The 23559-nt window shown below is 45.6% G+C and overlaps 1 protein-coding gene and 1 long non-coding RNA gene across 3 annotated transcripts in view; one reads left to right on the top strand and one right to left on the bottom strand.

Moving 5' to 3' along the window:
• Positions 1-5613, top strand: part of LOC137353435 (uncharacterized) — a 9285-nt gene extending 3672 nt beyond the window's left edge. The window contains exons 2-3 of the long non-coding RNA XR_010969854.1: positions 1510-1607; positions 3288-5613. This is a non-coding gene — a long non-coding RNA (uncharacterized lncRNA). The remainder of the gene's footprint in view (positions 1-1509; positions 1608-3287) is intronic.
• Positions 5614-7616: 2003 nt separating this feature from the next.
• Positions 7617-22300, bottom strand: chmp2a (charged multivesicular body protein 2A). Of its 2 annotated transcripts, none has more exons than XM_068019724.1 (6): positions 22213-22300; positions 20579-20761; positions 18150-18329; positions 17034-17164; positions 11805-11866; positions 7617-10380 (listed from the first exon to the last, which is right to left on the bottom strand). In XM_068019724.1, the coding sequence occupies exons 2-6, from the start codon at positions 20744-20746 to the stop codon at positions 10262-10264; spliced, it is 660 nt and encodes a 219-aa protein (XP_067875825.1). In that variant the 5' UTR covers positions 20747-20761; positions 22213-22300; the 3' UTR covers positions 7617-10261. The 2 variants fall into 2 exon arrangements, with proteins under 2 accessions (XP_067875825.1, XP_067875824.1); XM_068019723.1 differs by having other exon boundaries at positions 22106-22268.
• Between the last annotated feature and the right edge of the window lie 1259 nt (positions 22301-23559).

The following is a 23559-nucleotide window of genomic DNA, read 5'->3' as shown; positions in this document are numbered from 1 at the left end:
TCTATTCCCTAATTCGAGTTGATGGTGACTTTGCCTGTTTATCTGGCGAGGCCAGCCCCAGGGCAGGGATTGAGAGCTGTGTCACGATGATGGATAATTTAAACTGTCGTGCTGCAAGCTGACTCAGCGCCTGTCAATGAATGAAACCAGGGAAGAATTTCTGGGTATTTCATGGCTGATCCTGTGTTTCTATTGTACTTGTGTAATGAAGTCTGACTGATCATTAGTGCTGGATTTCTGAGTACTACTCATCCAGCTAAATCCATGAAACACAGTCCCGCAAGTTCTCTGTTCATATGAGATTTGAAAATGCTCTTAGTTGTGCAAAAGATGGAGAACTATTTTGGTATGAATGTTGCCATTATCAAGTTGAGGGGCATTAATGCTGGGGAATCCAATACTTTCTGTCTGAGGTGCCCAGTTTAGCAAGGTTTAGATGCAATGTAAAGCCCCTTCTACACTACAGTGGACCAATGGAAATTGCTGTCTAGACAAGGATGTGACCTGTTTTAGCAACATGCACTATTTTTAACGCCCATCATGCACTCATGCAATATGGAGAAATGTACTTCATAAGTGTATTATTCACTTAACTAACATCTGCCCCATTCAGTAACCAAGTAAAGCACTCACAACCATCAAAATAAAAATAATCGCACACTCCGCTTTTCATTTTACCAACAACTCCATTGCTTCATATCCCCTTATACTCTTACCAAATGAAAAATCTCAAGTCTTGAAAATTTCTATTGACCCCTCTAGCATCCAGACTTTTGTGGGGGGGGGGGGGCGGGGGAAAGAGTTCCAGATTTCCATTACCCTTTGTGTGAAAAAGTGCTTCCTCATATCACACCTGAACAGCCTAGCTCTAATTTTAAGATTGTTTCCCCCCCCTTATTCTGGATGCCCCAAAAGAGATGTTCAACCACATCTGGATAGCTCATTGGCCACATGTGGCTTTGTGATTAATGCTCAACACTGCCACAACAATGTACCACATCCCTGACCGCCCGCAACAAAGCACCCACTACGGGACTGATCATTTAGCATTTTCCATACCAACTGTCGTGCCCTCCTTATTGCAAATTGCCCTTTGGGTCAGTTTTATGCTGTGATGTCCAGAACTGCTCTCAAGCTAAATTTCATGTAGGACCCTTCCAGATGGGAGACCATCACCACACTGTTCTGGTTGGACCTGTACCCAAACTCCAGAAGAGGCCGCCCACTTTCCCCAGTGTATATAACTTTTTTTTAATACTTACAGGAATAATGCTTCCTCTATAGTTACCTTACTCTCATCTCACATCTTCCTCCCCTCAACCCCCATATCTGCTACCTGTCGACCCAATTCTTTTTCCAGTTGCACATCTTGTTCTCTATGGGACTATGGAGTATATGGGGAAGATTTTTCTTGGAGGTTAGGTTTGGGATGGAGTTTGAGCCTTAGATGTATTTTCTATACAATCATCAATTGCCCTTTAACTTTGGGTTTTTTTAAATGATTTCCAGCATTGCAGATAAAGGTGAAGAAAACTGCAAAGAAGCAACCCAGGCCTACAAAAGCTGCATGAAAACATTAGGATTTAAAGTTTAACAGCAGCTGACTGGTGAGAGTGATGGCTATATGATCATTTTGGTGTCCCTGTTTTAGTGGTAATTCATGGAATCATAGAATGGTTACAGCACGGAAGGAGCCCATTCGGCCCGTCGTGTCCGTGCTGGCACTCTGCAAGAGCAACTCACCTAGCCCCACTCTCCCCTGCCTTTTCCCCGCAGCCCTGCAGCTTTTTTCTCTTCAGATAATTATCTAGTTCTCTTGAAGGCCTCGACTGATTCAGCCTCCACCACACTCTCAGGCAGTGCATTCCAGATCCGAACCACTCACTGCGTAAAACAGATTTTTCTCGTGTCACTGTTGCTTCTTTTGCCAGCTGCCTTAAATCAGTGTCCTCTGGTTTTGGATCCTTACCCATTGGGCCAGGTAAACTGCTTCCATGGGTAAGTGCTGGAATCTGCACCCTGATCCAGCCAGAAGAGGTTATCAGTCTGGGCAGTAGTCTTTCCCACGTCCCCCATTCTGATTGTGTAAAAATCAGATGCCATGCCTACTTAGTGCACTGTCCGGTCTCCCAACTCTGGTTGGACATATTCCCGGAGATTTTAATCACATGGCCCCCTGCTTTCAACTCACCCAACGCAGGAGATCGGCCTCTCCTTCCACCCATCCCCACCTCAATTTTGTTTTACAATTAATAATGAATTTGAAAAAATCTCAATCTTTTTAATGCCCCTATGATTTTTCTCCTGTGCTGCAGTGTCTAGCAGATTAATCTTCAATTCTTAAAGGTTTATCAACCCTCATCCTTGATCTGCCATGAGTTTGCTCATCGCCCTCACTCGAATCATTCAATAAGATCAGCATGCTCACGGGGCCATATGGCCCACCCTTCCTATTTCTTATGTTACGATCAGAACAAGTTGAGTGGGGTTTAATCCAATATCGCTGCCTGATTGTGGTCGACAGTGCTGGTTTTGAGCCACTGATTTCACCACCCCCACCCACCCCCAACTTTACAATTGGAGCAATTGCCTGGTAACTACAGGAAGAAATGCTGTCTGACCAATCTTCCTACAACTCTCTCCCATGCTGGGTTAGGATAGAGGGGGCAGCTTGACATCCAACAAGCGAGTCTTCTCCCACCTTTAGCCTCCAAGCTCTCTCACTGTGTTATTAAACTGCTTATCTCTCCCTCGCTGTTCTATTATGACCAATGCTTCTCTCCAATTTCCTTTCCCTGCTCCAGCCTGATAACAGCACCCTCTAGTGTACCATTTTTCTACACCAAGCCTCTCCAGACCTGCTTGATTGACATTGTCAACTGCCTCGAAGGAGGCCACTTGCCCCGTCGCTCCTGAAAGAGCTATCCAATTAGCCCCACTGCTCTGTCCTTTTGCCCATAGCCCTGCCAAATATTTCCTCTTCAGGTACATATCCAATTCCCTTTTGAAAATTATTGAATTTGTGCTCTGTTTATGCTAAATTGAGGGGAACTTTGTTCTGTAAAATATACTCACTAAAAATAAAAAATGGATCAAGAGCATGCAAAATCAATTCACATCGGCTCCTTTCAGCCTGCAGAGAAAACTTTCATCCACGTGAATGGATGTGAACTCAGGGTATGGGAGCTGGATGCTTAGTGTTGGTTCCTGCTGCATCAACCAGTTTCCCACTTCATTCGAACTAGGATTATGTAACACTCAATTAACATGTCCCTCTCTTTCTGCAGGTACCTATATCTCTGGGCTGCCCGAATCCTCACCGCCCCTTCCAGAATTCCTCAGTCCGTTTCCATTATTATCCCGCTCACTAACAAACCTTCTGCTCGGCGAATGAACCACAGCAGGATAGTCGCATCGAGCTGTCTCGTTCTGATTTTATTTGATTGTATAAAGGATGTGAGATATACAGCTTATCCCACACCCACGAAGGATCCATCCCAGCTCACACCTGTGACATACAGTAGCCTTTCATTGGAGTAAGACTAGGTCAGGCAAGCAATATGATGCAAAGCTAATTCAGGGCCCATGACCCTTGACATTAAGTACAAGCAAGGTTTTTTTAAAACCTTCACCGCTGTTAGTGACGGAAAGCCTTGCATTTAAATAGAGTTGTGTCACATCTGTCCAACTATTCCAAACACTTAAACAATTAAAGCACTTCTTTCAGCAAACAATTTGTATACAGCATGCAAAAATAAAAGGCACTTAAATAATTAACGGCCGAAGGGCCTGTTTCAGTGCTGTCTCTCTAAATCTAAAAAAACATTAACCAGTTAGTCCATTATATGGTGCTGTTAGCTGGAAATATCGATTAACCTGCTCTTCCAAAATGCCATGGGATCTTTTACATCCCCCTAAAACTTGGTTTGAAGTCTCCTCCCTCAGTGCAACATTTGCCAAGTTTGTGTCCTCGAATGCTTCCAAATCAGAGCTGAGACTGAACCAAGCTCACACCCTAGGCAGTGAAAATTATCACCACTATTTCAACATTTTACTGAAGTTGCCCTCCATAGTTCTTCACTGCGTCAAACGCAGCCAATTTCCATCCATCGAGGAGTCCATTTTTGGCAAGTCCCAAGATATTCAGCTGTGGCAGAATAAATTATATTATTCTCATCTGCACCAACGGCCATTAGCTCCCCACCCCCAACCCAATTCCTACTACCCTACCCTCCCTTTATATTCTGCAATCCACTTTTAGTGGCATCTAACCACCACATTCTGGAACTTTCATCTTCCCTTCAAAAGCCTCCTACCTCCTCAACCACATTTGGTCACCACTGCCTCGCCTCCTCATCTATCACTTGGTGTCCATTCTTAGCTCTGCGAAGAGGCTCGAGACATTTTACTACATTAAAAGGTGCAATACCTTGTTCACGTGTTTCAGAGATGTAATATAGATCCACTTAAAGGCAAATGTTTCTTTGTCTCAATACCAACTCAAACTTCAGTCGTTGTCAGTCGGTGAACTCATTTGTGATAAAATTCAATTCACTTTTAAAGCAAACATCTTCGTATTTAATTTGCAATTTTCATTTCTAAGCATGAGCTATACAGCACTTCAGGTGTGTATGCACATTAATCTACACTAGTGGGATGTTTCAGCTTAACCCCCTCTCCACAACAACCTGAGCCACAGTGCTCAGTTCTTAGTGAAAGAACCTTTTCATGTCAATTCAATACTTGCAGTATTTAGGAGACTGAGCTCGAAACCATTCACGGTAAAATGTTACCACATGGAGAAGCTGGCTCTTAACATAAGGCAAGACCGAGCCCTTAATGAAATAAAGACAGAAAATGCTGGAAATACTCAGCGATGTTTTGATGAAGGGTCATCGAACTGAAACGTTAACTCAGTATCTCTCTCCACAGATGCTGCCAGACCGGACTATTCCCAGACTTTTCTGTCTTTATTTCAGATTTCCAGCACCTGCAGTATTTTGCTCGTGCCCCCGAGTGAGCAAGTTTAATCAGGTCGCCATGACAGTCAGACCACTATTGACATCTCAGTGTCCCAGTTCTCCATCCTGAATGGGGAAGCAGTGGAGGATGTAGAAAAGGAGGGAGGAAAAAAAAGTAAAAATCAGAATTTGAAAATGTTTCCCGCCAATATTCCTCCTCTCCCCAAAATAGGCAAGGCATCACAGTGACAACACGGAGAACAGAAAGTGCCTGAATCTGGACAGCTACCATCCATACCCACAAACTCAGCCACCAGGTGTCTGCCCTCCCCTCCAACCCCCATCGCCCCAAGGACATTTGCTACACCTCAACATTTTGGATCTCTTCCTGCTCCTAGTCTTCCCGCCAGTACGTACATGTTGACCAACCATCACCGTTGAAGATTCAGCCAATCTGCAACATGGAAATCTACTGAATGTACTGACCAATCACCAGTCTTCAATGAACCTCTGATGAAGTCACAGCCAATCAGTATCAGCTCTGGCACAGGGTTGAACAATCTGGTGCCAACCTACATTTTTGTTTTGAACCAACATTGCTTGGACAAATATTTTTAATATAATAAAAATATTAAAATTCTGCAACAATTAATACGGTTTAATTCTAGAATGAGTGCTGTTGCATCATGGACTTCAGATGAACGAGTATTTTTAGGGTCAAGAGGTGGTCAAGGAAGATTAGATTAGATGAGAACATTAGAACATTACAGCGCAGTACAGGCCCTTCGGCCCTCGATGTTGCGCCGACCTGTGAAACCATCTGACCTACACTATTCCATTTTCATCCATATGTCTATCCAATGACCACTTAAATGCCCTTAAAGTTGGCGAGTCTACTACTGTTGCAGGCAGGGCGTTCCACGCCCCTACTACTCTCTGAGTAAAGAAACTACCTCTGACATCTGTCCTATATCTATCACCCCTCAACTTAAAGCTACGTGACCAGAACTGCACGCAATACTCCAGGTGCGGTCTCACCAGAGTTTTGTACAGCTGCAGCATGACCTCGTGGCTCCGAAACTCGATCCCCCTACTAATAAAAGCTAACACACCATATGCCTTCTTAACAGCCCTATTAACCTGGGTAGCAACTTTCAGGGATTTATGTACCTGGACACCAAGATCTCTCTGTTCATCTATACTACCAAGAATCTTCCCATTAGCCCAGTACTCTGCATTCCTGTTACTCCTTCCAAAGTGAATCACCTCACACTTTTCCGCATTAAACTCCATTTGCCATCTCTCAGCCCAGCTCTGCAGCCTATCTATGTCCCTCTGTACCCTACAACATCCTTCGGCACTATCCACAACTCCACCGACCTTTGTGTCATCCGCAAATTTACTAACCCACCCTTCTACACCCTCTTCCAGGTCATTTATAAAAATGACAAACAGCAGTGGCCCCAAAACAGATCCTTGCAGTACACCACTAGTAACTAAACTCCAGGATGAACATTTGCCATCAACCACCACCCTCTGTCTTCTTTCAGCTAGCCAATTTCTGATCCAAAGCTCTAAATCACCTTCAACCCCATACTTCCGTATTTTCTGCAATAGCCTACCGTGGGGAACCTTATCAAACGCCTTACTGAAATCCATATACACCACATCCACTGCTTTACCCTCATCCACCTGTTTGGTCACCTTCTCGAAAAACTCAATAAGGTTTGTGAGGCACGACCTACCCGTCACAAAACCGTGCTGACTATCGCTAACGAACTTATTCTTTTCAAGATGATTATAAATCCTGTCTCTTATAACCTTTTCCAACATTTTACCCACAACCGAAGTAAGGCTCACAGCTTGTTTACTTTTCTGCAGATCAACCATCACCTACTCACCACATCCTGAATCCCTGTTATAGCACTGGAGGCCATTCAGCCTGTCGATCCCATGGCGGCTCTCGATACGAGCAATTTAACTAGTCCCATTCCCCGCCCTTTTCCCGTGGCCCTGCAAATTTTTTCCATTCAGGTGTATATCCAATTGCTTTTTGAAAGCCACAATTGAATGTGCCTCCATACTATCAGGCAGTGCATTCCAGATTATAATCACTCGCTTTGTAAACAGGTTTTCCCTCATGTCGCCTTTGGTTCTTTTGCCAATCACCTTAAATCAGTGTCCTCTGGTTCTCAACCATTCCACTAGTGGGAACAGTTTTTATCTACTCCAGGCCCCTCATGATTTTGAACACCTCTATCAAATCTCCTCTCAACCCTCGTTTCTCTAAGGAGAGTAGTTCCAGCTTCTCCAATCCATCAACATAACTGAAGCCCCTCATCCCTGCAACCACTCTCAAATCTTTTCTGCAACCCTCTCTAAAGCCTTCACATCCTTCCTAATGCACGGTGCCCAGAATTGGACACAATACTCCAGTGGAGACCTTCTTCTCACTACATCCCCAACCAGTTATCCAACTTTTCTTCATATCACTGAAACTCACCTTCTGACCTTGGGGTAGCGGGTGGAGGTGGGAATAGTAGCTCTTCACCCCTTGGCCACCTGCATTGCTGCCCGGCCTCCCGATTTCTGGTTCCGACACTAACTTCAAGGGAGTCTAAAAAGTCGCATCCAAAGTGAGATTCAGGGCTCCAGTAAAACTTCAAAAATGACCAAAAGGTGCATAATTTATTGTGACAATAAGACAAACAAAAAACAGCCTTCCCCAATAGAAAAGCACCCGCAAAAAATAATGTAGTGCAGGCTACAGCTTGCCCCAACTCCCAGCTCCAGATAATGGTAGAACATACATAACATACACTCTTAACAGCCCTCTCTATAATAGGAGGTGGAGAGTTTCACAAAAAGTGCATCACGACAGCTGCTTGTACAGAAGGCATCTTGCGAGGTTTCATTTTTAAAAAAGAAATGCAGGATTACACTGGAGGCTGTTGTACACTCGTGCATTACCATCAGCTCTGTAAGTACAAAAGACACACACACACACACACACAAGCATCCTCTTCACATACTGCCGAGATCTAGATTTCACATGCTAGCTATAGGCACAACGCCAAGGGCAGCGAGATAAAGTAACTCTGCTGTACAGATCTGAGGGAGAGTAGCATTGTACTGCTCTCACTCAATCGGTTATTAATACTTTACAATCCAAGCTCTTTAAACACAATTATTATTAGTGCTGTGAGAGATTGGGGTCGTTCATTGCCTTACAAACCAAACGTCTGGGATACAAATCTGTTCATTTTAATTTCAAGTTAATGACAAATAGCACATTTCACACCCAGCACCGTCTCCCCTGATTAACTTGCCCATTGAAACAGTATAGGGCCTGGACTTGCAGTCCCTACTCTGAAAACCCCCATTTGTGTTGTCTGCTTTTACAGGGTTATAGATATCAGGGAACTAGCTGGGGCTCAAAAACAAATGAAATATAGCAGAACGCACCCCACAGTGTTGTCAGGTGACTCACAGGAAGGTACTCAGGAGATCAGCTCACCCCTTGACACCAGAGGAGCAACCAGAGAGCACAACCACCCCTTCAAATTGCACCGTCCGTGCACATTGTCAGTTAATACTAAAGGTTTTACTCACTGCTGCAGCCCGCGATTCCAGGACACTCAGATCAGTCTCTCAGTTGCCGAGCGGAGGGGAACCCAGATATCCAGCAAGCACCCTCGGGATGTGTAGTGTTTGGACCGAGGGAGTGCATGCCTGGGCACAAATGACAACGTGGCATTTCATGCAGAGACAACATTGGACGCTCAGATCTAACCACAGCCCAGAATTTGTTCTTGCTCTTAACTTTGTGACACCTGTCATTCTTCCATATTTAATACCAATCAAGATCCTGTGATGTTACGTTCAAATGGGTAGTTAAAGTGTGGGGGATAATTAGACTAGGCTACAGGGACATAATTCAGGCCAAATTTAAATATTCTACCCTGAAATTTTATATAGTCATTAATTCCTATGTCCACTTTTATAGTGGAAACTCCTATGTAAACGTGTCATGTTATAAATACACCATCCCACCAATAGTGGCACTGTGACAGGAGAGTGTAATTATATTGTGACAAGTTTACACAAGCATATTCCATTATAAATGTTGTAGGAATTTTTCATGGACTATGCTGACAGGAAGTGCACACTAAGGAGAATCCCAATTTCAGTTATCAGTAGCAGTTTGACGCACAGTGAAAGGGTCAGCGCCAGACTGGAATCATGCCTCACTCTGGGTTTAGCACTCACTCCCTTAGATACAAGTCTATTAAGAAATAAACAAATCTTTAAAATTGGTGCTGGGACACCACAAACGGCCTCAGCACTTCTGAGGGGGCGCCAGAGTTGGGGTAAGTGGGGTAAGCATGGGGGATGGGGGTGGGGAAGGGTGGAAATCAAACTCCTGCTCCTCAGTGACAGGATGGAAAATGTGCACAGGATCAGGCTGGACTGCAATACCTTCCCAAGTTGAACAGCTGGTAGAGGCTCAACTTTAGGAGAGGAGGTGCCGTCACATGTACCGTGACAGCTGCTGCTCAGACCCGCTGGTGTGGTATTAAAAGAACGTGCACACACGGGCAGAACGGAAATTCCAATTCTACACCAGTGATCGTACAGGTTGGTCAATGTGATGTGAAGTGGTGCCAGTCTAGACGGGCATTGTTGTAACTGTACCCATTTCCACAGGGCATGCCCGCCAAAGGACATCACGGGAGTCGGAGTCCCTTCTAGCAATCACTTGGTAACCAGGAGAACTTCATCGCACCTTGCATTAAACAGAATCAAAAAAAATCTATGTAGATACACAGTCACATTGCCTTCCCATTTATCTGGTAAAGTTTTAATACCTTCCTTGAAGCAAGTTTCTGTGGAGATTAGGTGGCCAGAACTTTGTGCACTCTCACTTTGGTGGGTATCAACACACGGGTGGCAGAGGGAGTACAGGCAGGAATAAGAACAAAAAAAAGAAACTGCCCGCATATAAGATCCTATCTTTACCAGCAGGCTGCCTGGCTTCTGGAAAAAGCAGTGACTCTCAGTTTTTGCTCGTTTTCAAGTTAGCAGCGCTGTCATGCCATACTGTGTCAGGCACGTGTGCCTACAGGACAGAGAAGGTCCTGCAGAATCTTGCTCTTGTGCCAGCCGTATACCTTGACAATTATTCCCATAAACAACAAAAGAAAAAGGATAACAAAATCAATATCTCTCCATATTACTCATCCTCCCCTCCCCCCCACCCCCCGATTTAAAATAAAAACAAAGAAAAAAAATCGGCTCCCTCAGTCTTTACGGAGATTTTTCAGCCGTTTTTCCAAGTCGGCATCTGCGTCTTCCAGGACCACCGGTTCCGCCTTCTTCCCAGCAGCAACACTGAGTGACGCTCCAGTGCTCGGGAGGTCTGTAAATAAGGAGTGAACGGTGAGAAATCCTCTGGACAGGGGACAGTTCACTGTACCAGAATCAGCTCGGGACCACTGGCGATACCAACAATAACTTTCATTTATACAGTGCCTTTTATTTATTTTATTTAGAAATACAGCACTGAAACAGGCCCTTCGGCCCACCGAGTCTGTGCCGACCAACAACCACCCATTTATACTAATCCTACATTAACCCCATATTCCTACCACATCCCCACAATTCTCCTACCTACACTAGGGGCAATTTATAATGGCCAATTTACCTATCAACCTGCAAGTCTTTGGCTGTTAGGTAACAGAATGTCCCAGAGCGCTTCACAGGATCATAAAACAAAATTAGCCACCATGGCACATAAGGACATATTAGGGCAGATGACCAAAAGCTTCGTCAAAGAGGTTTTAAGGAGCGTTTTAGAGACAGAGAGGATTAGGGAGGGAATTCCAGAGTTTAGGGCCCAGGCAGCTGCAGGTACAGCCAACGGTGCAGCAATGGGGGTATTTAAGAGGCCAGAATTAGAGGAGCACAGATATCAGAGGGTTGCGGGCTGGAGGAGATTATGAGAGAGGGGCGAGGCCATGAAGGAATTTGAAAACAAGAATGAGAATTTTAGAATCAGGGTGTTGCTTGACTGGGAGCCATCTCAGGTCAGACTGCAGGCAAACTTGTGGGTAGGGATCTCACTTCGGAGGTCAGAAGCCATGGGTGCTAGAGCCCCACTCCAGAGAGTTGAGTACATAGTCCAGGCTGACACTCCTAGTGCCAGTACTGAGGGAGCGCTGCACTGTCAGACGTGTCATCTCTCAGTTGTGACGTTAACCCAAGGTCCTGTCTGCCCTCTCAGGAGGATGTAAAAAAAATCCCATAACTATTTTGAAGAGCAGGGAAGTTCTCCTAGTATTTATTTATCGCTCAACCAACATCACTTAAAAAAAACCAGATGATCTGATCATTATCACACTGGTGTTTGTGGGAGCTTGCTGTGCGCAAATTGACTGCCACGTTTCCTACAGCACTGACTACACTTCAGAAACACTACATCGACTGTAAAGTGTGTTGGGATGTCCTGAGGTTGTAAACAGTGCGCTATAAAACGCAAGTCCTTCCTTCTCGAGGTCCCACTTATGCACTGGATCTCCGGGCAACCATTAATCTGTACTTGAGTTTTGTGCTACTGTCAAACAGCCACCGGCAGTAACTTAGCACGTCTTAAAAGATGCTGATAGAACCATTAACACATGCAAGACAGGAAAGCATAACTAGTCAGCTCAGAAACAGCTCACTCATTAGACAAGCTGTTCGGATAACACTGCATAAGCAAGTTATCTAGGAATTTACAAAAGCCGCAATTTCTGACCTGTCCTATACGTGCAAGAGATGCTGCCAATCAGCAGAGATACTTACTGGACAGTTCATCAGTCAGATTCAGACCAAGTTCATCCAGTACCTGAGACACGATAGCATCACTACAAAGACAAAAGAGAGTTAGTTCAGCACCCAACTGAAGCTTCATCAATTTATTCTCTTCATATTAACTGCAGAGCGACCAGATCAGAGCCCTGAAGGTGAACAGTCCGAGGTCAGGATTGCCCTTTCTGAGCCTTGAGGCCAGACAGGAGAAAAGAAAATCTGAAGCCCTGATCCAGGGATCACCAAACTGACATGTGGACCACACAGCCAACGCCCCCTCCTCACCACCACCACCACACCCCCCCAATCCCCCGCCCAATCTGCAGGCTGCTCAAATAAAAGCAAAATGCCGCGGATGCCGGAAATCTGAAATAAAAACAGACAATGCTGGAAATGCTCAACAGATCAGGCAATACCTGTGGAGAGAGAAGCAGAATTAATGTTTCAGGTCTGAGTCCTTTCAACGTCCGATGAAAGGTCACAGGCCTGAAACGTTAACTCTGCTTCTCTCTCTCTCCACAGATACTACCTGACCGGCAGAGTATTTCCAGCATTGTTTTTATTGCAGGCTGCTCAATCCTATTTGTGCTTGCTGTTATTCACTGGTTTGTCCCGTTTGTATTTTGTGATCTGGAGATTTGGTACATAGGAACAAGACGAGGCCATTCAGCCCCTCATTCAATTAGATCATGGCTGATCTGTCCCTCAACTCCATCTTACCCACCTTGCTTCTGCAACCCTGAATACCCTAACTCAAAAAAAATCTATCCATCTCAGTCTTGAAATGTTCAATTGACCCCCAATCCCAACAGCTGTGTGTGTGGGGGGAGAAAGAAGTTCCAGATTTCCACTACCCTTTGTACAGAGGTGCTTCCTAACATCACCCCGAAAGGCCTAGCTCAAATTTGAAGGTTATGCCCCCTAGTTCGCCCCTCACCAGAAGAAACAGTTTCTATCAACTCCTTTAATCATCTTAAACCCCTTATATAGATCACCCCTTAATCTCCTATACTCGAGGGACTACAAGCCTTGTCTATGCAACCTGTCCTCAGAATTTAACCTTTTGCCCCAGTGCTGCACCCTCTCCGAGGCCAATATATCCTTCCTGAGGTGAACACAGTGCTCGAAATGGGGTCTAACCAGAGCTCAGAACAGCTGTAACATAACTTCCACTTGTTTGAATTCCAGTCCCCTAGAGACTAAAGTCTGTTCTTAGTGTTGTTGCCTCATTAGTATAAAATGGCCAGAATAAGTAGCAAACCTGAGGATTGGGAGCAGTTTAGAATTCAGCAAAGGAGGACAAAGGGAATGATTAAGGTGAAAATAGAGCATGAGAGTAAGTTTGCAGAGAACATAAAAACTGACTGTAAAAGCTCCTATAAATATGTGAAAAGGAAAAAGATTAGTGAAGACAAATATGGATCCCTTACAGTTAGAAATGGGGGAATTTATAATGGGGAACAAAGAAATGGCAGAACAATGAAATACACACTTTGTTTCTGGCTTCACAGAGGAGGACACAAATTACCGCCCAGAAATGTTGGGGAACATAGGGTCTAGTGAGAAGGAAGAACTGTATGAAATCAGTGTTAGTAGGGAAATGGTGTTAGGGAAACTGATGGGATTGAAGGCCGATAAATCCCCAAGGCCTGATAATCTACATCCCAGAATACTTAAGGAAGTGGCTCTACAAATCGTAGATGCATTGCTGGTCATTTTTCAAAATTCTATTGACTCTGGAACAGTTCCAACGGATTGGAGGGTAGCTAATGTAACCCCACTATTTAAAAAAGGAGGCAGAGGGAAAACAGGGAATTATAGACCGGTTAGCCTGACATCAGTAGTGGGGAAAATGCTAGAGTCCATTATAAAAGATGTAATAGCAGAGCGCTTAGAAAACAGTGACAGGATTGGACAAAGTCAATATGGATTTACGAAAGGGAAATCATGCTTGACAAATCTACTGGAATTTTTTGAGGATGTAATTAGTAGAATAGATAAGAGAGAACCAGTGGATGTGGTGTATTTGGACTTTCCAAAGGCTTTCAATAAGGTCCCACATAAGAGATTAGCGTGCAAACTTAAAGCTCATAGGATTGGGGGTAAGGTACTGACATGGATAGAGAACTGGCTGGCAGAAAGGAAACAAAAAGTAGGAATAAACGGGTCTTTTTCCCGAGTGGCAGGCAGTGACTAGTGGAGTACCGCAGGGATCAGTGCTAGGACCCCAGCTATTCACAATATATATTAATGATACAGATGACACAAAGCTGGGTGGGAGTGTGAGCTGTGAGGAGGATGCAGAGAAGCTCCAGTGTGATTTAGACAGGTTGAGTGAGTGGGCAAACGCATGGCAGATGCAGTGTGAGGTTATCCACTTTGGAGACAAAAACAGGAAGGCAGATTATCTGAGTGGCGATAGATTGGGAAAGGGGGAGGTGCAGCGAGACATGGGTGTCCTTGTGCACCAGTCGCTGAAAGGTGCAGCAGGCAGTTAAGACGACAAATGGTATGTTGGCCTTCATAGCAAGAGGATTCGAGTCCAGGAGCAGGAATGTCTTGCTGCAATTATACAAGGCTTTGGTGAGACCACACCTTGAGTATTGTGTGCAGTTTTGGTCTCCTTATCTGAGGAAGGATATTCTTGCTATGGAGGGAGTGCAGCGAAGGTTTACCAGACTGATTCCTGGGATGGCAGGACTGACGTATGAAGAGAGATTGGGTCGATTAGGCTTGTATTCGCTAGAGTTTAGAAGAATGAGAGGGGATCTCAGAAACCTACAAAATTCTAACAGGACTGGACAGACTAAATGCAGGAAGGATGTTCCCGATGGCGGGGGAGTCCAGGACCAGGGGTCACAGTCTAAGGGTAAGGGGTAAGTCATTTAGGACCAAGATGAGGAGAGATTTCTTCACCCAGAGAGTGGTGAACCTGTGGAATTCGCTACCACGGAAAGCAATTGAGGCCAAATCATTAAATATATTCAAGAGTTAGGTATAGTCCTTAGGGCTAAAGGGATACGGGGAGAAAGCAGGAACGGGTACTGAGTTTGGATGATCAGCCATGATCGTATTGAATGGTGCAGCAGTCTCGAAGGGCCGAATGGCCTACGCCTGCTCCTATTTTTCTATGTTTCTATTGCTGGATGAATTCTAATCATGGATTTCCAACGTAAAGATCCATCCATCACACGTTAATAAACATTAGCAGACTACAGGCTCCATCATAGGCAGCATTCCCAGTCTGAGACTGGGACTGGAAGCTTGGCCGAATGGAAGGAATACTGCAATGTGTCACTTCTCTCAGTGTGGTGCTGCACAGAGACAGTCCCACCATGCACGTGAATATCCAGAAACAATTTTATAAATGATCTCCAGCCAACCAAATCTCATGAACAACCAGGTCATCCGGTCACACAGTCATCTCCGTCTTTCTCTGTTCCCGAGTTACTACCTCCATCTCTCGTGAAACACAGATTCTCGCTGGGGTGTGGTCTCATGGCACCCAACAGCCCATCGAGCACATTGCCCAATCTCACATGCAAGTGCAGTCTAGTTGGGGTGCACTACATTCCCACAGACAAACCCAGTCCTGATCACACCCACCGCACACACACATCATCTTCCATCTGTGTTTACTGTTCTTTAATCGGGGAGAAAATAATTTCACTGGACGATGAATCAGTAACTAGAGGACACATACAAACATACGAATTAGGAGCAGGAGTAGGCCACTCAGCCCTTCGAGCCTGCTCCGCCGTTCAATAAGTTCATGGCCGACCTGATTACTCCACATTTCCACCTACCCCCAATACCCTTTCACCCCCTTGCTTATCAAGAATCTATCTACCTCGGCCTTAAAAATATTCAAAGACTCTGCTTCCACCGCCTTTTGAGGAAGAGAATTCCAAAAACTCATGACCCTCAGAGAAAAAATTTCTCCTCAGCTCTGTCTTAAATGGGAGAACCCCTTATTTTTAAACAGTGACCCCTAGTTCTAGATTCTCCCACAAGGGGAAATATCCTTTCCACATCCACCCTGTCAAGACCCCTCAGGATCTTGTATGTTTCAATCAAGTCGCCTCTTATTCTTCTAAATTCCAGCGAATACAAGCCTAGCCTGTCCAATCTTTGCTCACAAGACAGCCCGCCCATTCCAAGTATTAGTCCAGTAAACCGTCTCTGTACTGCCTCCAACTCATTTACATCCTTCCTTAAATAAGGAGACCAGTACTGTACACGGTACTCCTGATATGGTCTCACCAATTCCCTGTATAGCTGAAGCATAACCTCCCTACTTTTATATTCAATTCCCCCCCCGATAAACAATAACATTCTAATAGCTTTCCTAATTACAAGCTGTACCTGCTTACTAACTTTTGCAAATCATGCACTATGACACCCAGATCCCTCTGCTTCTCAGAGCTCTGCAATCTCTCACCATTTAGATAATATGCTTCTTTTTTATTCTTCCTGCCAAAGTGGGCAATTTCACACTTTCCCACTTTATATTCCATTTGCCAGGTCTTTGCCCACTCACTTAACCTATCTATATCCCTTTATAGCTCACATATGCTCTCTTCACAAGTTACTTTTTTTTTTAACCAGTTTAAGATAGCATGCAAAGGAACAACAGAAGATGCCAGAATTTCTTTCATTATCATGCAGAGGCTTGTGAGGACAGAGTTTAGAATGCTCGATCAGAAACAACGATAGCAGAATCTGTAATAACTTTTAAAAAGGAGAGTGGACGGAGATTTGAAAAAAGATTTTAATGGGTATGGGGAAAGGGAGTAATTGGATGGCTCAGAGCACAAATACAGAAATGACGGGCTGAATGGGATGCTTTTGTGCTGTAGGACATTTTTATTTTCGCAGCTACAAGTAGTAGGTCACACAGGGCACTCCTGTCCAAACTGCGCCCCCTGATGGGCAGTGTGATGTGCCTGGCACCAGCAATTCAAGACAGAGTGATCTCCTTGATCTCTGGAAACCAGCAGTGAGTCACCAGGGTGGATCACCATCACATCAGGGAGCTGGCAGAACCTGGGACCCGAGACCTGGTAATGGGTCAAGCCAAGACTCAAAATAAGGATATGATCATGAATGGTTGAACAGGATGGAAGGGCTGAAAGGCCTCCTCCTGTTCCTCATGCTTAAAGGGGACTATACTGCTCCACATCCCGCTTCCCCGTCATCTCCCATGGGATGCTCTTCACTGACCTCTCTTCCTCGTCATCTTCATCGCCCATGGCATCATCAATGGCATCATTCATCATTTCCTCCTTCATGTCCATGATCTCCGACTGCTTCTCAAACTCCATCATGATCTTCTGAATCTGAGGCAGTTTCAGCTGGAAAGCAGAGCACAGGGTGGTGGGGTGCGGGGATAAAGGTCGGGGTCTCGGCTCCGCGTGACAGAACACCCGGGTATAGAATCATATAGAATGGTCACAGAACAGGAGGAGGCCATTCAGCCCATCGTGTCCATGCCGGCTCTCTGCAACAGCATCTCACCTAGTCCCACACCCCCGCCTTTTCCCCGTAGCCCTGCAAATGTTTTCTCTTCAGATAATTATCAATTATCCAATTCTTTTTTGAAGACCTCAATTGAATCTGCCTCCACCACACTCTCAGGCAGTGCATGCTAGATCCCAACCACTTTCTGCGTGAAAAAGGTTTTCCATGTCGCCATTGCTTCTTTTGCCAATCCCCTTAAATCGGTGTCCTCTGGTTCTCGAAACTTCAACAACAGGAACAGTTTCTCTCTGTCTACTCTGTCTACCACAAGTGCAGGACTACTAATCCCATTGTCAAAAGAAAAACTACAAATAGTGGACACTGAAATAGAAGACAGATGTCTATAGTGAAGTCTGGCTACTAGGATGAACACAATAAAACACACTGCAAATTCACATCAGGGCTGTCAGCATCTGTAAAAGGACAGTTGAATAACTTGGGTGGGATCTGTCAGTTCTGATGTAGAGTCTGCATTCAAATAGTTACCCATCTTTACTCTTCACAGTCACTGGTTAAGTGTATATTCCGTGTATTTTTTATGCAATCGTGGTTCATTCCAGTCACCCCTCTGCATCCGTGTAACCTCCTCCAGTCCCACAACTCTGCCTCTGAACACTCCGTTGCTATGACTCCTTGTGCAATACACTGGCTGCCAAACATACAGCCAACGAGGTCCCACTGTCTGGATTCCTTCGCTAAACCACTCTCTCTCTCCTTGCAACCTGCTTTCAGTGGCCCACCTAATTTCCCCAGTATGCGTGTCCCTCACATAGAATGTTTTTCTGTATGAAGAGAACAGGGTATGGGTGGCCACCTCACCTGTTTGTTCATGGTGGCCATGGCCTTGGTGACTCCCTTCATGGCCTGGGCCATGGTGTTGTTAGATTTCAGCGTCTGGATCTTCAGGGACACAGCCTGGATATTCGCCTTCATCATGATGAACTTTTTCACATAGCGTCGTGTCCGCACCAAGTCTTTTGCCATTATTTTAACCGCATCCTAGGGGTTCGAAAAGAGATGCATTCAGTGAAAGTCTACAGCTACTCAATCACAAAGGATGACATCAAATTTACAGCACAAAAACAGGCCATTCGGCCCAACTGATCTATGCCGGTGTGTCTGCTCCACACGAGCCTCCTCCCACCCTACTTCATCTCATCCTACCAGCATACCTTTCTATTCCTTTCTCCCTCATGTGCATCTTAAATGCACCTACGCTATTCGCCTCAACTACTCCTTGTCAGAATGAGTTCCACATTCCAACTACTCTGCAGGTAAAGAAGTCTCTCCTGATCTGTATTGGATTTATTACTGAACATTTTATATTTAGGGTCTCTAGTTCTGGACTCCTCCATAACTGGAAGCAACTTCACTATCTCTACCCTAACAAACCCTTTCATAATTTTGAAGACCTCCAATAGGTCACCCCGAGCAGCTTTCTCTTTCTAGAAAAAAAGAGCCCCAGCCTGTTCAGTCTTTCCCGATATATACATCTTGCACACCATTACACAATTCCTGCAATATTTTGGGCAAAACATCTTGGTTACACCAAATCACAAGATGTATTTGAACCCTGGCAATGTACTCTACTACATCTGACTGGCTCATTCATTCCATGTCATTGACTCCTAGATCTGCTCCTACCAGCCTTGCCTTCCACTTTCTCAGTCTATACCTAGAAAGTGTTGAGGGCAGAATGTAGAAAGCTTAAATCGTCCTGATTGTAAGAATCACTCCTATAAGAATCTAATCATCTCTCCTTGATGTTCAAAGGCATTACCATCACTGAATCCCCCACTATCAACTTCCTGGGGGTTACCATTGACCAAAAACTAAACTGGACCAGCCACATAAATACTGTGGCTACAAGATCAGGTCAGAGGCTGGGAATTGTGTGGCAAGTAACTCACCTCCTAACTCCCCAATGCCTGTCCACCATCTAAAAGGCACAAGTTAAGAGTGTGATGGAATACTCTCCACTTGCCTGGATGGGTGCAACTCCAACAACACTCAAGAAGCTCGACACCATCCAGGACAAAGCAGCCCGCTTGATTGGCACCCCATCCACCACCAGAAATATTCTTTCCCTTCACCACCGATGCACTGTGGCAGCAGTGTGTACCATCTACAAGATGCACTGCAGCAACGCACTAAGGCTCCTTCGTCGGCAAAACCCACGGCCTCTACCAACTAGAAGGACAAGAGCAGCAGATGCACGGGAACACCGCCACCTGCAAGTTCCCCTCCAAGCCACACACCATCCTGACTTGGATATATATTGCCGTTCCTTCCTGTTGCTGGTTCAAAATCCTGGAACACCTGCCATAACAGCACTGTCGGTGTGACTACACCCCAAGGACTGCAAGCGGTTCAAGGCAGCAGCTCACCACCACCTTCTCAAGGGCAATTACGGATGGGAAATAAATGCTGGCCTAGCCAGCGACGCCCACATCCCACAAACAATTTTTTTTTTTTAAACCCGCTGTAACAGACCATGGAGAAGTATGTTACAACAAACTGAATGGTTCAAGGCTGGGGGCTCAATATAGGAAACCTTAAACTCTTTAGGAGTCATTCTTACAATTAGGACGATTTAAACTTTCTACATTCTGCCCTCAACACTTTCTAGGTGTTGAACAAAACCATCTTAAAGGAATGCGCATTTCACCTCCCTCTCTCACAAAGAACATACCAATTCCACAAAGTCTAGAATCTGCATTATTAAACAAAGCCTAGATTAACAGCCAGATCTACAACAGACAGCAGCATTCATTTCATGAATCTACAGGAATTATACCTGCTAACTTTAAAAGGGTGACACACCTGCATTCTATCCAATGGGGAAAATCAGCATTCCTATCCGGATAAAACAGCGGATTCTCTGACTTACCACAAGCAGCGTCATGATGGGAATATAACAGATTTCCTCTGTAATTGCTCACAGATAAATGTTGAGTTGGTTCATCTCATAGGATGTACACTGCCAGGGTCACTAATTTACAGTAACTAAATAACTCAGTGTTTTGCTTCCTTCTAGTTCAAATTCTATGATTTAGTGCACATTTGTCTGGAATCAGCAGCCGAGATACCAATTAATGGTCATTTAACTATGTAGTTAACCACTAGGAAACTGTGACATAGAACTCCATCTTATACTTCACAACAGGTGGAGCTCCGTAACCAAAAATAGCATCAAGCTACCCTCCCCACAATGAAAGAAGTCCTTAAGACACTTCTCACACACATACCATTTGTCCTTGTTTTGCCATTTTCTTGATATCCGCAATGATTTTCTTCTCCTGCTGTTCCAGTTTCATTCGCTCACGGTCCAGCTCCCGCATAGCCCGATTCAGGGCCCGCTGGTTCTGCCGCAGCATCTCCTCCGGGGTCTTTCTCCTACCAAATATGGCATGCATGGTGGCTTCACTGAGCTGTGGGAGCAGGATGGGAAAAAACAGCGAGATGGTCAGCAGAGTTTACCAGGCAATCCTGCCTAATTCACACAGAAATCACAATTCTCCCACAATCTGCCTCACTTCCTTTCCTGAAGATGCCAGTGGGCCTCCAGTATCGGAGCCAAGTGTCGGAGAGCTGGCTCAACCACAATGGAAGGGGAAGAAAACACATGCACTTCTACAATGTCCCAATGCACTTTACAGCAGAGGCGTACCGTCACTGTAGCAATGTATGAAACACATCAGCCAACTTGCACACAGCAAACTCTCACAAACAGCAATGTGACAACAACCAGATCATCTGTTTTTGTTTTAAAGTGATGCTGGTTGAGGTACAAATATTGGCCAGGACACCAGGGAGAACATCTCTGCTCTTCTTCCAATAGTACCAAGGGCTCTTTTACATCCACCCAAGAGGCCAGACAGGGACCTCGGTTTGACATCTCATCCAAAAGGTTGCATCTCTCGCAGTGCAGCACTGGGAGTGTCGGCCTGGGCTATGGGCTCAAGCTCTGGAGTGGGGACTTGAGCTCACAAACTTCTGACATTACAGCGCTTTCCACTGAGCTATGGCTGACCCCAAAATGGCGTCACTAACAAACCCAAACTTTGCCAGCTCTAATGGGTGCTGGCTATTCGGCCCCTCGAGCATGTCCTGCCATGCAATGAGATCATGGCTGGTTCCAACTCCTGGGGCCAGTACAGAACCCCAATGGGAATCCCAGCAGAGCAGGCAGTGGCACAGTGGCACAGTGGTTAGCACTGCAGCCTCACAGCTCCAGGGACCCGGGTTCGATTCCGGGTACTGCCTGTGTGGAGTTTGCAAGTTCTCCCTGTGTCTGCGTGGGTTTTCTCCGGGTGCTCCGGTTTCCTCCCACAAGCCAAAAGACTTGCAGGTTGATAGGTAAATTGGCCATTATAAATTGTCACTAGTATAGGTAGGTGGTAGGGAAATATAGGGACAGGTGGGGATGTTTGGTAGGAATATGGGATTCGTGTAGGATTAGTATAAATGGGTGGTTGATGGTCGGCACAGACTCGGTGGGCCGAAGGGCCTGTTTCAGTGCTGTATCTCTAATCTAATCTAATCTAACTGGGGCCCCTGGTGTGGGGAGCTCAGTGCTAGCCAGTGGTTTTACCCCTTTTCCAAGGGGGGGGAGATGGTGGTGATAGTGGAGCAGGGGTGGAGCAGGGGTTGGCCCAGGAGCGGATTTGAGACCAGGGATGGAACCGGGGAGAGGGTTGGGCCCGGGGTGGAGTAGGCCCTCCTCCCGGTCTCATTCCCGACCCTGCCTAGTGGTTTGGAAGGAGTTTAAATACCGTCTGGATCCCAAACCAGGAGCGGGGGGATTCGCGGGGCCTTTAAACCGGGCCCGAGAGCGAGGCCTGGTCACCGGCGGCGGGGAGGTGCCGAGTATCGGACTGACCGATCTGGGGCTGCAGCTCGGACTCTCGGTTCTTGCGGCCTCCACTTCCTGTTATTGTCGATGACGTCACGCATGCCGCCGACCAATGGGAGGCCGCGGTCTGGCGGTGACGTGCTGATACGTGACATTCCAGGCGATGCCGTCATGGGACTGATTACGTCATCGCCCGTGCCGCGCAGGCGCCACTGCCGGCACCCAGCCAGCCAGGGGCAGCTGCGTCGGCGCAGGGCGACATGCAAATACATAGTAACAGGAAATCTGAAATAAAAACAAACAACGCTGGAAATACTCTCTCCAAAGGTGCTGCCAGACCTGCTGAGTATTTCCAGCGTTTTATATTTTTTTTAATGTAAATATGTAGCCTGCGAACAAGATTCAACTGTGCAAATGTTACAGGCTGACACTGCTGCTTCATGGGGGCAATGACTTTGTAGTGTGGGTCACTGCTTATATGATGGGGGCAATTAATTTGTGACATGGGTCAATGTTTATATAATATATAATAAAAACAAGAAATGCTAGAACCACTCAGCAGGTCTGGCAGCATCTGTGGAAAGAGAAGCAGAGTTAACGTTTGGAATACTGCGTGCAGTTCTGGTCGCCACATTACCAAAAGGATGTAGATGCTTTGGAGAGGGTGCAGAGGAGGTTCACCAGGATGTTGCCTGGTATGGAGAGCACTAGCTATGAAAAGGGGTTGAGTAGATTAGAATTGTTTTCATTGGAAAGATGGAGGTTGAGGGGGGACCTGATTGAGGTGTACAGAATCATGAGAGGTATAGACAGGGTGGATAGCAAGAGGCTTTTTCCCAGAGTGGGGGATTCAATTACTAGGGGTCACGAGTTCAAAGTGAGAGGGGAAAAGTTTAGGGGGGATATGCGTGGAAAGTTCTTTACACAGAGGGTGGTGGGTGCCTGGAACGCGTTGCCAGCGGAGGTGGTAGACGCGGGCACGATAGCGTCTTTTAAGATGTATCCAGACAGATACATAAATGGGCAGGAAGCAAAGAGATACAGACCCTTAGAAAATAGGCGACGTGTTTAGATAGAGGATCTGGATCGGCGCAGGCTTGGAGGGCCGAAGGGCCTGTTCCTATGCTGTAATTTTCTTTGTTCTTTGTTTCAGGTCAGTGACCCTTCTTTGGAACTGACAAATATTTAAAAAGTCACAGGTTATAGCAAGTGAGGTGGGGGTGGGACAAGAGATAACAAAGGAGAAGGTGTAGATTGGACAAGGCCACATAGCTGACCAAAAGGTCATGGAGCAAAGGCAAATAATATGTTAATGGTGTGTTGAAAGACAAAGCATTAGTACAGAGAGGGTGTTAACGGACTGAAGATTCAACA

Source organism: Heterodontus francisci, chromosome 41, assembly GCF_036365525.1.
Source record: "Heterodontus francisci isolate sHetFra1 chromosome 41, sHetFra1.hap1, whole genome shotgun sequence".
Classification (NCBI taxonomy): Eukaryota; Metazoa; Chordata; class Chondrichthyes; order Heterodontiformes; family Heterodontidae; genus Heterodontus; species Heterodontus francisci.
The sequence above is the reverse complement of the archived record's forward strand: the minus strand, read 5'-3'. Positions and strand labels throughout refer to the sequence as shown.